This window comes from Rhea americana, unplaced genomic scaffold (assembly GCF_003343005.1).
Source record: "Rhea americana isolate MKP2758 unplaced genomic scaffold, rheAme1 scaffold_16, whole genome shotgun sequence".
NCBI classification, from domain to species: domain Eukaryota; kingdom Metazoa; phylum Chordata; class Aves; order Rheiformes; family Rheidae; genus Rhea; species Rhea americana.
The window spans coordinates 2400255-2416688 of record NW_028185705.1 but is presented as its reverse complement, the minus strand read 5'-3'; the positions used below and the strand labels follow the sequence as shown (position 1 = coordinate 2416688).

General features: G+C 38.9%; 1 protein-coding gene across 1 annotated transcript in view; it reads left to right on the top strand.

Moving 5' to 3' along the window:
• The window catches only part of CNTN6 (contactin 6), a 123309-nt gene that overhangs the window by 93689 nt on the left and 13186 nt on the right, over nt 1-16434 (top strand). The window contains exons 11-15 of the mRNA XM_085300047.1: nt 5161-5288; nt 10830-11005; nt 11338-11455; nt 12322-12480; nt 12570-12719. Coding sequence (XP_085156173.1) covers nt 5161-5288; nt 10830-11005; nt 11338-11455; nt 12322-12480; nt 12570-12719 — 731 coding nt within the window. The remainder of the gene's footprint in view (nt 1-5160; nt 5289-10829; nt 11006-11337; nt 11456-12321; nt 12481-12569; nt 12720-16434) is intronic.

Below are 16434 nucleotides of genomic sequence, written 5' to 3'. Positions count from 1 at the left end.
AGTCCAGATTTCCTGGCAGAGGAAATACTATTACTGTATTGAACACGTTAAATTTTCCTTTTTTTCTTGAAGTGCCTGGAATTACCTTGTCTTTTGATGCAAATGYTAAGAATTATTATCTGTAGTCTTCAGAGTCTAAAATATTATGAAAAGTAACATTTTTTGGCAAGCCTTTGAGCAGGTAAGACTTGTGTTTCACAGCTTCTTTTTAATCATTTTCTAAGGAGTTTGATCTAAAGTCCAGTAAAGAAAATATTCCCATTGCCTGCCTTTATTTGAAAGACAAATGGAAGAGTGTGACATGCAGTCCATCTGAATCTACCCACAATATAAAACCTTGGCTGCACTGAAGATCATGGGAACTTTACTGTTCATTCCAGCCGGGCTGGTACTTCACATCATCTTGCATTTGAAATGCGTCATCCTGATTTTCTGCTCTGCTCTGCACTCTCTTCCCTCTCCTGAAGCAGATCTCGGTACATCTGGAAATTGCTCACATTCATTGCTTTAATTCGCTTTCCTGGTGACTAATTACTCAAGAGTCCATTGTGTTTCTACATAAATTCTGCCAGAGTCTCTTACATACTGCTAGCTTCCTAATGTTCTTTAGGTAACGTGACCTCTGTTTCAAACAGCTCTGAAACGTTATTAACTCACATCATGGTTGCTCCTCTTTAAGCCATGTTTTGATCAGTTGGAAGAGCCGTGTCATTCTTAGTTTGCCTAATCGTTGAAATATTATTTCATAACAATGTTTCTTCAGGCCAAAGATTACCTAATCAGCATTTGAGWGGGTACAAAGCCCGCTTAGTGCATAAACCAGGATGTCATGAATTACTCAAGTCTCAATTCCTAGTAAAGAATATAGAAAAAAAGTCTCAACTAAGTATCACAAAACTTCAGCAAAAGAGCTGGCTTAACTTCACAATTAGAAGGATTTTTCCATGACTTAGTTGGCAAAATAAGACACTAAACATTTTAGTAACATAACTTGCCTTCATATCTCAGGGAAAAATTTTACATTTAATTGGCTGAAGCGTTTCTTCATTAAAATAAGTTGAGATAAGAACAGAGAGTGCCACGCTTCTCAGTTTTTTGAGTGTGAAACCCACCGCTCCTGTTCCTGTATTGTGCAAGCCCATGACTAAGYGTCGTGGTGCCTTCAGACATCAGTTTCCATCATACTTCAGTGTGAAGTGTAACAGGCGAATGCTCGGCACAGGGTACGTTTGCCTGGAGATGGCATGGCTGGATCTCTCACATGCTCCTATTCCCTGCTCAGCATTACAAGCATTTTCACAGCATTTTCACTGCTTCAGTGCTGCTTCCTCTAATATGGTTTCTAGCACCTACTGCAACCTGGTATAAACTAGAGAAGACGGAATAGTACTGGCCGCCAGCTGACCTGCAACTCAGGGAGAGGAAAAGATGCTGTGGTTTTTCAGTCCCTGTATACAGAGAGAGGGCCAAACACAGAGCCTGTACATTCAGAGCTACTTCCCTATACTGTCTTTTTACAGACTGTTTTTGCTGTATATTTACCTAGATTGGAAGTTTTGGAGGACCAGGATTATCTTGCTTTGCCCCATGCCCATTTCAAGACTCCAGTTTGTTGCTAGAACTTCTCGGTGCAACTGCAATAAAAATAACAGGGTCTTAATATTTGATGGAGAGAAACTCAGTAAATTGGCTTGTTAGAGCTCAAGTGTCCCATTTATGAAGACAGGCTGATCAGTACATGAATATCTTTTGATACTGACCAGTAAAGCCAACGCACAGTAGCTAAATAGTCAATTGAATCAACTTCTTAATCACCAGCAGTTTCTAATGGCAACATTTTCTTGCAGCTGATTCAAACCAATTTTAAATTCCGAAAAACTGCAGAGGCAGGAGTGAAACACTTGCACATGTTTCTTCATATTTAAAGCCACCCTTAAAGTACTGTCATTACGTACCTCTCCAAGCTGAAAAGGAGAGGCATCTGTAGCCTCTTGTTCGGATGTGCAGCGGAGTGGTGTCAATTGAAAAGTGCAGTTCTTCCCTGCTTACTCATCCTTCCTTATCTCAAAATGTCATTTGGTTGCTACAGCATTATATTGTCGTATATGAAACTTGTCGTTTCATATTTTGCTCTTCTCCAGTTTAATGTGGATATATGATGGATTATTAAACTCAGACTTACTCATCATACTGTAAATTGCATGCAAATAACTGCTGCAGTATGTGATGACCATTATCAAGATAACAAAGCTTTTCCTTGGAAGTCTAAATCCCTTCCGTTTTCAGTTACACACTCCAGTGACAAAAGTTGCCATCAGCAGGGAGTTTGGCACGCTGCACGGGCCGAGCGTGCGCTGCCGCGCAAGGATGTCCTCCTGCCGGCGGCTACACAGCAGCTCYGTATTATTAAAAAGTTGGTGAAAGCAGCCTTTGCCTTTGCACTGCGCAGCACGGTGGGAGGATCTACAACTCACGCATTTCTCATTCTTAAATCTCTCTCTATTCAGGGCCAGATGTTTCAATGGGGTAAAATTTGATGACTGARAGATGTGAAATTGGAGCGGTGTAAGTGAAAAGACTGAGCTGAGACAATCGAATGCACAAAGTATGAAAAGTACTCTAACGAACAGGGAATAAAAATTGAGCTTCGGAGAACGCTCTGAACAGATTTGCACAATTGACAGCGCTGGTTGCGCGTGGCTTTTCCTTCTGTTGTGTCCCGTTACAGGACGATGCCGGTGGCGTGGAGCCCGAGCCCGTGCGTTAGGGGGCAACGCGCAGGACAGGCGAGGGAAGCACGGCTGGCACGTGTTCTGGTCAGGGGTGCGTGTGAAATGGAGAGGGAAATAACGTGCTGCCCTGGGAGCGGGATCTCACGGGCTGGTGCTGAAAGCTGGGAGGACCCGTCGCCGACAGCCACCTGGCAGCACAGCTCTAACTCAGGCTGCTGTGTCAGGGCAGGACTCAGGACCGCACGTCCACTGGGTACTTCTCCGCTTACCTACGAATTAGGTGTGCGCGCGCGCACGCACACACCTCCCTTCAGATTTAAGTTGTTCACTTCAGACTCGAGCTTCAGCTGCCTGAAGTAGCTGCGTAGAGGATCACTTAYTGATACGTCCTTTTAAACATCTTCATGACATAGCAGCAGGACTCCTGTTTTTAAAACCCATTTTCTTTTGCCTTCACTGAAGCAGCACTAATTTACACTGTGAAGGGGGCTGGTCCTCTCCTTGCAAACCTGGTATGGTTGAAGGAGAGAAATGAGGGGAAGAAGCAGCATGAGTCACAGCTGGTGAAAAATGTAGATTTGAAGGTGAATTTAATCAGCTCTGAGGCACATTAGAGCATCCTGCTGATTCAGCAGTGGGAACAAACAGGGAAAAAAAAATTAAACCCTTACAGAGAGCCTCCAGACTAGCTTTGCTCTAACATCTGATCAGCCGGCACACTATGCACAGGTGGGAGCAGTCCTCTTCATCTGACAGTTAGCTGGACACAGCCTGTGATAATTAACTCCAAATCATGCATCTGCCTCTAGTGGAGGCAGAGCTGGTTTGTGCTCTCTGCAGACACCACGGCAGGGCTACGAGATGGACTGTTATTTGTATTTCAAAGAGGGGCCAGAAATCAGAGTCCAGCTCTTTGCTCAAGCAGTTGAGAGRTTGAGTACCTGTAACAGGAAGCAGAACAAGACCTAATGGGTGTTATGTGTGTAACTACAAGTGTATAAATACAAAAGTGGAACATGGCAAGGTGATGTGATGTTTTTTGTGTGTTTAATGGCTATGATGTTACTGTCAGCTTCAACTTCTGCTCTTGTTATTGTTCATTTTGTTTAATAATTCATTACATCATCCAATCTTCTAGTTAGTAATAAATATTAAATACCCAAGCTGTGATGCATGAATTATTTTCTTTATATGAAAGGATTTTTGTATTTGATTTAAATGTCAAGTAAAAAATATTAAAAATTGCAGTGTTTCTGCTAGCAGTGGAATGACTGAAGCCTGGTTTTCTCTAGATGTGTGACTTTGGTTGAATTTTGTCAGATGTAGGAAGGAGTCTCATTTGAGTGCAGCTTTTCCACAGTGAGGTGATTTGTGACAGCTCTGTCCTGTGCGGATTCTCTGATGCCTAGTAAGGACTGTGCTCATACAATAATGTAACATTCCTGGCTGTAGGGGCTATAAATAGAAACCCTGAACACATTTCCATGAAGCTTCTAGGAACTTAATATCTTTGAGCTCATTATCCTTCTAAACTCAGGAAAAATGGCCAAGAACTTCAGCACCTGTTAGCTGGAATGAGTAGGTGGAAGAATTAATACAAAATGAGCACAGCACAACAGCATAGTATTATTTTTCTCTGCTGAAGTTCATTTTAATTCAGTTTTCAATYTAATTTCTCTATATATTTGTGAAGAAAATACCAAAACCTTAAGGTGGTGCCCTTGTATGTGTAAGACAAAGTACAGTGAAAGCTTATCAAAGACGACCTTAGTCTAAACTCTTATATCCTAAAGTACCTTATTGACATGAAGAGGYTTATAAAGAAGCTCAGAAATTAATTTCATCCATAAAACCCAAGAGTGGTTCTGGAATTACTGTTAAAAGCAATCTAGCCAATACTCTGTGAACTGGTGTAAACAACATAGTCACTAACAGGGTGGTTTGGGGGCCCTGTGAGACAGCAGTGTATTTGTTTTGGTTCCTTGGTTTGTGAGATGGCATTTCAGCTAGTCTGCTAATATCCTTTAATAATCCTGACAAAATTGCACAGGCAGTTGGCCCTCAGACATTAGGATAGCGTAAGATCAAGGGGATCTGAAAGGAGAAGTGCATCCCTCAGTAAAATGAGCACAATTAGATAGCAAGTTGGGTCTTAATTCCTTCTCAGAGACTCCAAGTTGCCCAGAAGAAAGGAGCTTCATCAGTTACTGGTCAGTTGCATTGTGTCAATATAATATTCCCAGGATAGAAAGAGCAATAAGCAGAGGTGAAAAAAAGTTGGTATATGTTTAGCTTGCTGTAGCAGAGAAGCATAATGAGAGCATTTAAATACTAAAAGGAGCACTGCATTTTTTATTGCAATTCTTCTAACAAGTAATTTTTTGCTTTCTTCCCCCCTCCTCTCTCCCCCCCCCGGCCTCCCCTGCAGGGTCTCCTTTCTAGAAGATGGCAGTCTTAAGCTCTACAACATTACCAAATCAGACGCAGGAGTGTACACTTGTACAGCAACAAATCAATTTGGAGTTGCCAGAAACTCAGGGAACCTGGTTGTGAAAGGTATCTTAGTGTCTTCTCTTGTTCTTTACGAATGTTAGAGACTATGTGCTTTTTTAATGAAACACACTGGGATGCCCAAGACTGTGCCAATCAGTATTGACGGATTCTTATTTACTGTTTGAAATTTTTGCTTGTAGCAAAGAAAATGTCGTGACCACACCACTCTGATGATCAATTTGTTTATCAGGCAGGTCTCCAACAACATCAACAGGAATGTGTGGTAGCATTAATATCTGCATTCCAGTAACATTTAAGAAGTTGCAGGCATAGGCTACACTATTGCAGSTGTTGGGCAAACAGTGTTTTTAGAAGATGCAGAGGCAGTTTGGAGGTTCAGTGGACTTTTTGCAGTGTGCTTAGATAAGTTTATTCAGCTCATTTTTAATTCATATCACATCTCAGACTACAGAAGAGTCCTCAGAGCTGTGCTAGCAAAAAGTAGTAAGATGTTCTGAATTAATCTGAAGTTCAGGTGGTTTTATTTTCTTCAGCATGGAGCATATATGTTCCTATGCTCTACTCCTAATCATGAAACCACCCACTTCTTACCTCTKTCCCAGTTGCTGTGTGCTACTTTGGTGAGTAACTCCAAAACAATGCAGAGCCAAGAAAAAACTATTCTTTTGTTCTTTACATGACTTTGGATTCTGAATATTAAAATGGCTGCTTCAACAAAGCTCCCCCCAATCTAATAATTCTATTACTAATAAATCAAGGAACTGGTTAGGGTATCTTCTATACTTTCAGACTATTTTATTTTCCAGGATATTAATACTTTAAGGTGTCTCATTTCAYGTAACACTCTATTACCTGAAAACAATCTTTTTTGCCTATATTTCTTTAARTATGTTTGAGCTAGACCAATTTGACAATTAAATACAAATGTTCATGTAACTAGGCAGATCTTTTTTCTGAAGGATAGTGAGAGGAACCTCACATTACCATTATTTTCTTCTCTATAATGTAATTAATTCTGTCCCTTAAAAAGAAGGTGACTTGTCTCTTTGGGAGCCATCACTATGAACTTGTGTACGTCAGTTTTCATTGTAAGTCAAATCYTAAGACCAAGTAACCGATGTGACCTGACGAGATGTGCCAAAGTGCAACCACCAAATTAGTACATGATGTTTCCCAAACTTTGCATGGATGTCAGCAAAAATTTTTCTGATTGCGTAACACTACCGCTTCYGATGCAGATCATGTCTGGTTCTCGCCCTCCCCCCCTTTTTTTAGTTACATCACTAAATGCAGGTTATTTTCTGCCTCTCTCATTCTGTGATACCTGGATATAAAACCTAAATAACCTTTAAGACTGGTTATGTCTGCTGTARTTCTTCCCTCCAGAACTACGGCTTTGTCTGCAGCAGGGCTGAGCTACAGGCATAAATGCGCATTCTGACTGTAGTACCAACMCAGTGGTGCTTTACAGAGGTGGATCTTCCCTTCAGTGTTTTCCACCTTTCTTTGAAACACAGTACGTTGTGGGACGCGTTAAATTATATTACATCCAAAATAGKCCTTCAAGTTTTTGCTATGCTGATGGGTAGTCTATCTCCATTAGTAAATTTAGGCATCAGTACAGTCCTGTCCTCTAAGTGGTTTGGTCCAGAGCTGAAGGACATTTTAAAAAGAGATACTGCTTGCACAGATATTCCTGTGAGCAGCATATGAAATGCTATGTTCTATATCCTATGATCTTTGAGAACTTACGAGGAAAAAAGAAAAACTAAGCAAACTTAATATGTTTTCTTTCTSTTATCTCCTGCATGATCTTTTCAATGCAAGTATTTTCTTATACAAGTATTCATATTTGTTGATCAGAAATAAGAACAAGTTAAAATGTATAACCTGTCAGATAATAGGAAACATTACGCATAATGTAATATTACTAATAATTGAAGTTACAAGAATACATTATTAGATGTAATTTGCAGCTCTGGTTTAATGTACTTATTTTCAATGATTTCAGAATAATTATTCTCACCTGCAGGGGTGACTTCCTTCTTAACCTACTGCACGTGGCTAAAATGGTTTTCATACTCGTATTATGAAAGAGCAGTTAGCATTGTGCAATGCAATGTGTAATCTGAGACAATGTTACAGCACAGCTAGCAGTGAATAAAACCAGAAATGTGAGTTTAGGCAGCTCTGACTTCATTAGGGTTATATACCATTTCACATAGCACATATATACCTTCTAATGAAGCAGTATGGGAAAATCACATTCAAAAAATGGGGAAAAAAATTGTTTGGCATCTACAAAGTTTATTAAAACACTGAGTAACAACATGGTATAAAAATGATCTTGTTTGCAGGGAACATTTGTTTTTGTTTCCCCTCTGGAGAAGTTTTGGCTGTTCAATTATAGGCCTCATTGCTTCAGCGTTATTTTCAACTGAAATGTCAGAACTTGGAAAAGCATATCTAATGTGCAAATTAAGTTTATTGCTGCTCATTGAGTTGTTTATTCGTTGTCTGAGAAGTCTTTATTATACCTCAAGCACTCACAACATCTTATCTGTTTTCTCTGCTGGAATGGGATTTGCTGTATTACACGTATCTGCAGTTGCTAAGCAAGATGGATAGATAATGTATAACCAGGAGCTTTTAAGAAGCTTTTCAAAGTATTTGAGGTGAGAGTCAAACACAACTCCATAAAAGAAGCAGAAAATACGGCATAAGTGAACATCTGCATCAGTGGTGTCACTGGATATAAGCAGGCTACAACAGAAAACACAATAGGATGATAAGCTCCTAAAATGGATTTCCTGCTAATACTGCTAAAAACATACACCACACAAACCCAGTATAATTCCTTATAGGACAGTTTTGAACATTTATTTGGCAAATAGGTTCCTGCCATAAGAAAGCAGAATTCTTGTAAAACAGCATGTGATTTTTGAAATTTGTCGTATTATAAAAAGAAACCTTTATGTTCTTATATTCCAAAATACAGTTTTAATAGTGGATTCCATAGTACGTATTTTTTTCACATTATTTATCTGTCACTTAAGGTGGCATCCTGCAGGTTTTAACAGAATGGTAAATGGTCTCTAGAATTTTTAAACCAACTATAAACATTTTGTAACAGGCTTGCAGTTGTCTTATTTCTTACCTGTTTGGATGTGTGATTAAATAATCGTACAAGAAGTAATAATATGACTAACCTTAGGGGCAACTGTAATACTGCTGGCACTTTCTGATGAAGAAAGGTTTCARAAAAACTCACAGTTTCATCACAACCAGCTGGAGCTAATGGCTCCTTTCTGTAGAACAGAATAGCAGACTTAACAGAGGTTTAAAGAATTTATGAAAAGGACATTTTCTATTTGTGTGTTAGGAGTTTGGGAATGTAACTACAGAACCTGGTAACAAACTCTGTGCAATCTTGTTTGCATAGTTCTTGCTTAAGTTTTACTTCAAAATTTCCAGGAAGAAATTTGATTTTACTTAAGAGTATTTTACTTATCTATGGAATGCTGTAATTTCACACACTGCAGAAAGGCCAAAACACACTTACGCTAACTATCCAATACAGAGAAATAAGAGTTACAGAATGAAGTAGTATCAAGTCTTCTGGCAGTAGAGGTGAGAACTGTATTGGGCTATAGTAGCTAATACTTCTTGACCTCCTACTGGCAAAGAGAAGGTCCAAATATCACAAGAGAGACTTTTCCAATTTTTGATATACAGTTGCATATTGTTTTTCTTCTTTTAACATAAACAGTATTATGACAAGTAACAGAAGAATACTTCATGGAGAGAAATTCTACTTCAGCTGTGAGAAATAAAAAGTACAGGAGCAAAGTGGTGAGAAAAGAAACCCTTTGTGGAGGTTCTCTGCAGTTCCCAGATACTTTTACATTACCGTAAAACTGTGCTTCACAGCGGAATTCATTTAAGATTTATGGAACCAGGTTCTCTGTCAGTGTATACTGAAATTGGCTTCAAAGGGCTGACATGTGATAGGACATGCAGCATACTACCTTCAAATGCATTTTCGTTCAGACTGCCAGAGTCATTGCAGTGCATTGGCCCAATTTCTTTGGGCCAGCGAAGAATATGGCCCTTGAGTCATCTGGAATTTATGCTTTCAGCAAAAGGGATGAAATTTCTCTGAATAAGGATCTTCAAGACTATCAACTGAGGCCTTCACATTTCTGCCGTTCTTGACACCAAACAATCAGAATATGCAGAAAAAACTGAGGAAGTGTGTTCCAGGTCTTAACTCCTTAGGAGAATACTTTCTCTAGACTGTAAGGTTCTTAATGATACCATAAAACAGTCCTCTAATTTGTTTATAACAATACAAACCAGATAGACTTGCTCTTTGTGTTCCCTGGAAAATACCACTTGATACCTAAGGCATCAGGTGTTATCACTGGAACTTGTGAGGTCCAGAAAGGCTAGCAAAAAATGCAGTATTACACTTCACTACTCCTTGACCACTGTTTTAACAGTCACTAAGTATAGCTCTGTGAAGTCATTCAAATTTCAGCCTCTGTTGCCCATTTCTGCTTAAATATTAATCACTTCCTGCAATGACTCTGGCAGTCTGAATGAAAATGTATTTGAAGGTAGTATGTTGGATGTCCTATCACGTGTCAACCCTTTGAAATCAAGTCTTCGTAAAAACAAATCCTGAACTTTCAAATACATTTTTAACACATAGGGTTAAGCCAGAATGAATGCTGAATATAGCACCTGCACATTTTCTTCTCCTGTTCTCAGATTATTTTCAGAACATAGTAATATTGAATAGATTCTGCTCTCGTTTTATTCATGTACTTCTGAATCTTTACCATTTTATAACTTTCATGCACAAAAGCTTTATTCAAGAGAATTGCTTACAATAAAGTGGTTGTTATCTTTAATCTATCTGCCAGTCATGTCAACAAAAGTGAAGCCATATAAACCCATTTCTTTTTCTTTCAACAAACTCCTACTCCCCTTATTAAGAGCAACTTGGTTTCTCAGTGTAAAGAATTAAAGAAATTGCATAGCTACTTATTGTCTTTAAGAGAACTCTCCTTTGAAGATGTAAAGTAAGCAACACTATGCAGTACACTACCACTAAGGGTAATATAAATTAAAAAGTAGAGTAATTTCAATGTATAAAGGAAGACAGACACCAATTTTGCTTTTGCTGTAGTCTCCTGTAAGAGGAGTTTCAAAGTATGAACAACCATGAGCTTATTTTTTAACAGTTTTAATGATGAATTCTGCACTTCCTGAGCTGAAATCCTATCTATTAACTATGGGCTTTACAAAGTAACGTGTAGGTCATTTAGTATGTTGCCTCTGACATCCGCAAACTCTCTTGTGAGACACACAGTGTACTCGTTTTATTGATACTGGAAAAGTAATAGGCTATGTATGGGTAAGAGTGTTCTAAAATCATCACTGTATTAGAGATAATTTTATTATGGAACATTTGGGCCAATTTTAAACCATTTCACAAATGGTACAAACTCATTCAAGATTTTACTATTTTTGTAAGCATTTTAATAAAAGGTTTTTTTTAAAAAAAAATCTCCACAGAAAGGACTGTAATTACTATTCCACCTTCTAATATGGATGTTACAGTTGGAGAAAGCATAGTCCTTCCCTGCCAGGTGTCTCATGACCCCTCTGTTGATGTGGTGTTCACATGGTCCTTCAATGGCAATATACTTGATTTTAAAAGAGGAATACGTCATTTTGAAAGAATTGGAGAAGTAAGTTTTTGAAATTCCATAGTGCTTCATGAAGCTATTTTCCACAGTCTTTAGACCACATTAACATTTATCATAATTCTTCCATTGTTACTGATATGCATGGCAAATAACTGTTTCTTTATAAGCGCTGCAGCCCTTTATTTTTCTTAAATTTCATAAAGATGCTTATTTGTGAAGCCATAATAAAAACRTCCTCATGAAAGAAAATGATGATAGCTATGAATATTTTAATTTAAAAGCTAAATATTTTATTAATATTGAGCAATTTATAGAAGTGTCTAGGATGGAAAGCGTGCTGTAAGTAATTAAGTTTATTTTCCTTGTGTCTCCAGGCATCTGTTGGAGATTTGATGATAAGAAATATTCAGCTGCATCATTCTGGGAAGTATGTATGCACAGTACAAACAACTATAGACAGTCAATCTGCAACAGGGGATATAATTGTAAGAGGTATGTCTGTTAAACGTAGATGTTCCTCTCGTATCTTCTGAAAGAATTAAAAATTCTCAGCATCAGCTGTTCTTTAAGAAGTTCTAGGATGTTAAATCAACATTTCAATAATGCAGCAGTATATGCTGTGTACCCTTGAGTCTTAAGTTTCAGCTGAGATGCTGGCCAAAATGATGCAGGTGTGCAGCTAATCCAGGGAGATCTGTGCAGTTTTGTCCTGGCCATCTGGAATGGCAGATTTCTCTTGCTGTGCCCAGGCAAGTCTTCCTCCATCATATGGATGTCACCTACTCCTCAATGGGTATCTTTGCAGCACTCAGTGGGCTAGCAAAAGGACACAAAAAACAAAAGATCTGTCTTCTTTCCACTACCTTGAGATTGTATGAAAGATGATTTTCTATGGTCAGCTGAGTGACAGGACTGAAGTTTTAGCTAACTTTTCACTGCAGCAGCAAGAGAGGTTCTGTGATGGGAGCGGATCCACTGTGTGGTGTGCAGTCTTGCATTCTTTCCAACCCTCAGTTTTTATTAAATTTATTACTGTTTGGACCATGCTGATGGTCCAACAAATGACACACTAGGTAATTTTCTYTGCCAGACAAAACTCATACCCCGCTGATGTTTTTCTTACTAGTAACATAAAGGTACATGTTTTCCTGACCTAAAAATCCCTTGTGAATTTAAAAACTGCAATGCAGACGTTACATTGGTTTACATTTAAAACATCACTTAGAGATTGTGCTATTATGTGCTATTATGAAGCTGCATCTGAATAATTTCACCACCCTAAGAAAGAGTTGCCTGCCTAGTCCCACAATTAATTTTCTCTTTTAAATACCCTATCTTAAAATACATATTCATGTTAGGCCCCCCAGGTCCACCAGAAGATGTTAAAGTTGAACAAATTTCTAGTACTACTGCTCTGTTATCATGGAAATCGGGAATAGATAATAATAGTCCGGTCCAGATCTACAATATTCAGACAAGGACTCCTTTCTCAGTTGGATGGCAGGCAGTTTCAACAGGTGAGCAATTTGAGAGCTCCTTCTATTTTTTGCATAAACCATTACTTACTGAAAAAAAATAGTAATTTACCTATCTGTCTTGTCTTTAGTTCCTGAAGTCCTTAATGGTAGGACTCACACAGCAACAGTGGTTGACTTAAGCCCTTGGGTCGAGTATGAATTTCGTGTGGTGGCCAGCAATAGTGTTGGAATTGGGGAGCCAAGTAGATCATCAGCACTATTGAAAACTAAAGCAGCAAGTAAGTTCCTGGTTTCTGCCAGTCTTTTTTAGAAAGTCAGTACCTCACGCTGGCATGTTGCTAGCTCTAGGCTGTTAGTAGTTCTGTACAGCAGAGCCGCTCCATCCAGTAGGATTACTTACACACCTATCTGCCGTTTARCCTGCAGTGTTCGGTCTTCTGTGGAGAAAACATGGAGCACGGACAGATTTGGCTTAGGTACAGCATGCTTTGCCCCTGCAGTCAGTTTACCTGGGCCAGTAATAAAGGCTGGAGCTGCCTTTGACATCTCCCAAAATATACGTAACACCCATCTCRAAGACAGGCAATTGTAAATGCCATTTTATTTTCTTCCAGGTATAACTGTTTATATTGCCTGTTCTGTTACTTGAATAGAAAGCGGTAATACCCACTCCGATATATCCTATTACAAACAAGTAATGCCTTTGTTGCAGAGGATATTTGATACCTGAGCATCAGCAGGGACAAGATAGCGGCTTTAACTAGAGCAGATAACTTAAAACATCCAAAGCTCGCTGAAGCTAATAGCTTCCAGTGACTGCAGTGTGGGATCCTTCCTTCCTATCAGTCTAACCTTTACACATTCATCTTCCCGGGACTTGGATCCTCATGGGAAGAAGATTCATTCTTGGTTGACCGACACTGTCAGTCCTTTGACCTACTCCATTAAGTACAATTTATTTGAAGCCCAAGCCCTTGGTTTAAGTTTCTCTCAGCCTTGTAACTATCAACTCTCTTCTACCTATAAAATCAGTATTTACAGGAAGGAAAGCAGTCACATGGAAGTAGGTTTTATAATACATTCTCTGTTCTGTGTTTATCTTGTTTGCCACAATCTGAAATTTGGCAGGTTGCATTTCAAGACTGAACTCAAAATACAGTAGATTATACAGCAAAAAATACACACGCTCAGAAAAACTTGCTCTTCAGAATATTTACCAGACTGTTTTGTCAACAGGCCATGTTTGTCCCAAGGTACTTCAAAATGTATTAACTCTACTGATTTTTGCTAAGACTTTTTTTTCTGTTAYTGAAGCAGAAGTTTCTCCTGAGTATCAGTAACAGGAAAAAAACTGATCATTAGAACAGCAGTTTCAACAGCAGCCAGACTGCCAGATGCAGAAAGACCAAATGAGGCGTATTAGCAATCTAGAACTCCTGACCAGTACAGCAGTTAAAGAGAGTGTGTGACTGGACGAAAGGGCTGCACACACAGCGAAAGGCAACAGCTGAGAGCCTCCAGCACAAATACAGGGAGCAACCCTGCCTGGGCTTACAGACAGCTGGGGGGAATCTACGCCACAAGGTGGGTGGTATATGACTCCACAAAGCTTCCGTGCAAATAGGTCAGGTTGAAGAAAAGCCGCAGACAGGAAGATGACAGATTTTCTAGTCCCTGTTAGAGTATCACAGATGCATGCTCTGCATTACATGACTGATCATGAAGTCAAAAGTAATCTGGAGAGGGTTCTTCTTGCTGCCACCTTAGGGGCTTTTGAAGTATGATATTCAAAACCACCTGTACAGTCAGTAAAAGCTTGCTTCTTGTTAGAGAGATGCACAAGGGCAGATCTAGAAAGAAAAAAAGTAAAAAGGACATTACTTATCATGGCAATAAGGAATAGGTTTTTGTACAGTGTAGCCTAATCTGAAGCTCAGCAAAATGAATGAAAAGACTCCAGGTTTTAGTTACTTAACCTGTTCACTCCTGTAAATCATTCTGTCCCAATATATTTCTGTTTATATAGGCAAGGCACAGTTCACCTTTAGTTTCTTAGCAGAAGAAACTGAAAGCAGAATCAGAGTGTAGCAGTGAAAGGGTGAATTTCAATTTGAATTTCCCTGTTATAATAGCTCTTTTACAAGCTAAAATCTGATTGAGCATTACTAGATTTGTGGATGCAAATGAGCCACTGTTGATTTCATTAAAATGGAACTGAGAATTAATCGAGCCTCTGCTGGTGTACTCAACTGTAAATTTCCAGCCGTTTTTCAACTATGACCCAGCTGAAGCTCTGCTGCTCAGTAGTATACTACGTTCTTTCCCCATGCAACTATAGTAAGCACTGAACACATTTAATGTATGTACTAACTGAGCATCAACTGGTTCATGGAACAGTAAAATACTAGTTCAGCCAAACTTGGAAGTCACTTTTACCCTTTAGTGCTGTTCTTCTCAGTCTTAAATTGCTTACCTCTGATGTGCACAAAGATATTGATTGTGAGTGACAAAATTGAGTATCTACGTTAAACTCTCCAAAAGTTTAGTCCATTTCTACTTGCAGTAACTTTTATGGCTACAGAACAAAATATTCTTGAAATTTCTACATTTCTAGGGATAATGATATCAGGCAAAGATTTACATGTAGGCTTGAATCTAGTAGTGAAAGTGTGTTCGCATATTTATTTAATAGCAACATAAATCACCATGAACTTTTAATAGGCTATTACTTTTTATAACTATCTTAAACTAGTTGTTTAATCTAGGCAAGTTGTTTATAGTCAGTAGAGAGTTGGAGACATTTTCAAAGTGTCATTGTTTCACAGACCTATTACAGGAAGCAAAGTGTAAGCCCAAGGGAGATACATGCTCGTTTTTCTCCACTGAGTATCAGGCAAACAAGATGATTAACTGGTATCTGGTAGAAGTTTAAACCTAGGTGACACGAGCACTCTTTTGTTTCATCATACTAGTTTCATCAAAGATTACCGTAAGAACATAACAGAGACTACATATGATCTAGGGGGAATTTCTTCCCTGTGAGAGTGACAGAGCACTGGAACAGGTTCCCCAGAGAGGTTGTGGAGTCTCCTTCTCTGGAGATATTCAAGGCCTGCCTGGATGCAACCCTGTCTAACATGCTGTAGGTGACCCTGCTGAGCAGCGAGGTTGGACTAGATGATCTCCAAAGGTCCCTTCCAAATTTACTGATTCTGTGATCCTGATACAGCAATAGTTTATTTGTTACATAGCTCCACCTGTAATTTTGCCCAGTGCCCTTGTTCTCAAGGGAGGCAGCAAGGAGTAAGATGGAGCAGCCCCTCTGGCGGCTGTGGTAGTACAGGAGGACAACTGCTGCAGAAGTGCCAGAGTTCATCTGCACAAATCTCTGTAAAAGCTTCTGAGATGTGGCTGTCCTTTCTATTTCTTTGTTTTGACACACTCCATTTGCAGACAGTGAAAGCTGAATGATGTATACAACAGAACAGTCCTGAAATTACTGAAAGTAATACCAAATGCTTGAAGGTGGCGAACAATAAAAAATGTCTCTTAAAAACCTCTTAGAGGGTTTTCTGTCATGGCCAGTTTCYGAGTTCTCTTTTTTTATACTTCGAGAGCAGAAAATAAACACAGTATCATCTAAATCTAGTAAATCTAGTGAGGTATGTGATAGGAAGTTGGCCTGCCAAAATCCCATCCATAGCATCACAACTGAATTTACAAAATCCAGTAATATTTATATGTTAATGTGATGAACACATGAACAGAAAAAAGGAGCAAGAGGCAAGAAATATCAGTGTTTTCCTTGCATCTTTGTACAGTCTTTTGAATGATCAGAAGCCCCTTTAGCTGGGGACACGAGCATCTTACCTGATCTCTACATACACTATTGACCACTTATTGCCTAGTGAAAAAGGAGAAAAGCACATTACAAGTCTCGAATTTTCTAAGAAAAGCTTATAGCCAATTAAAAAAATATATATATAGCTACAA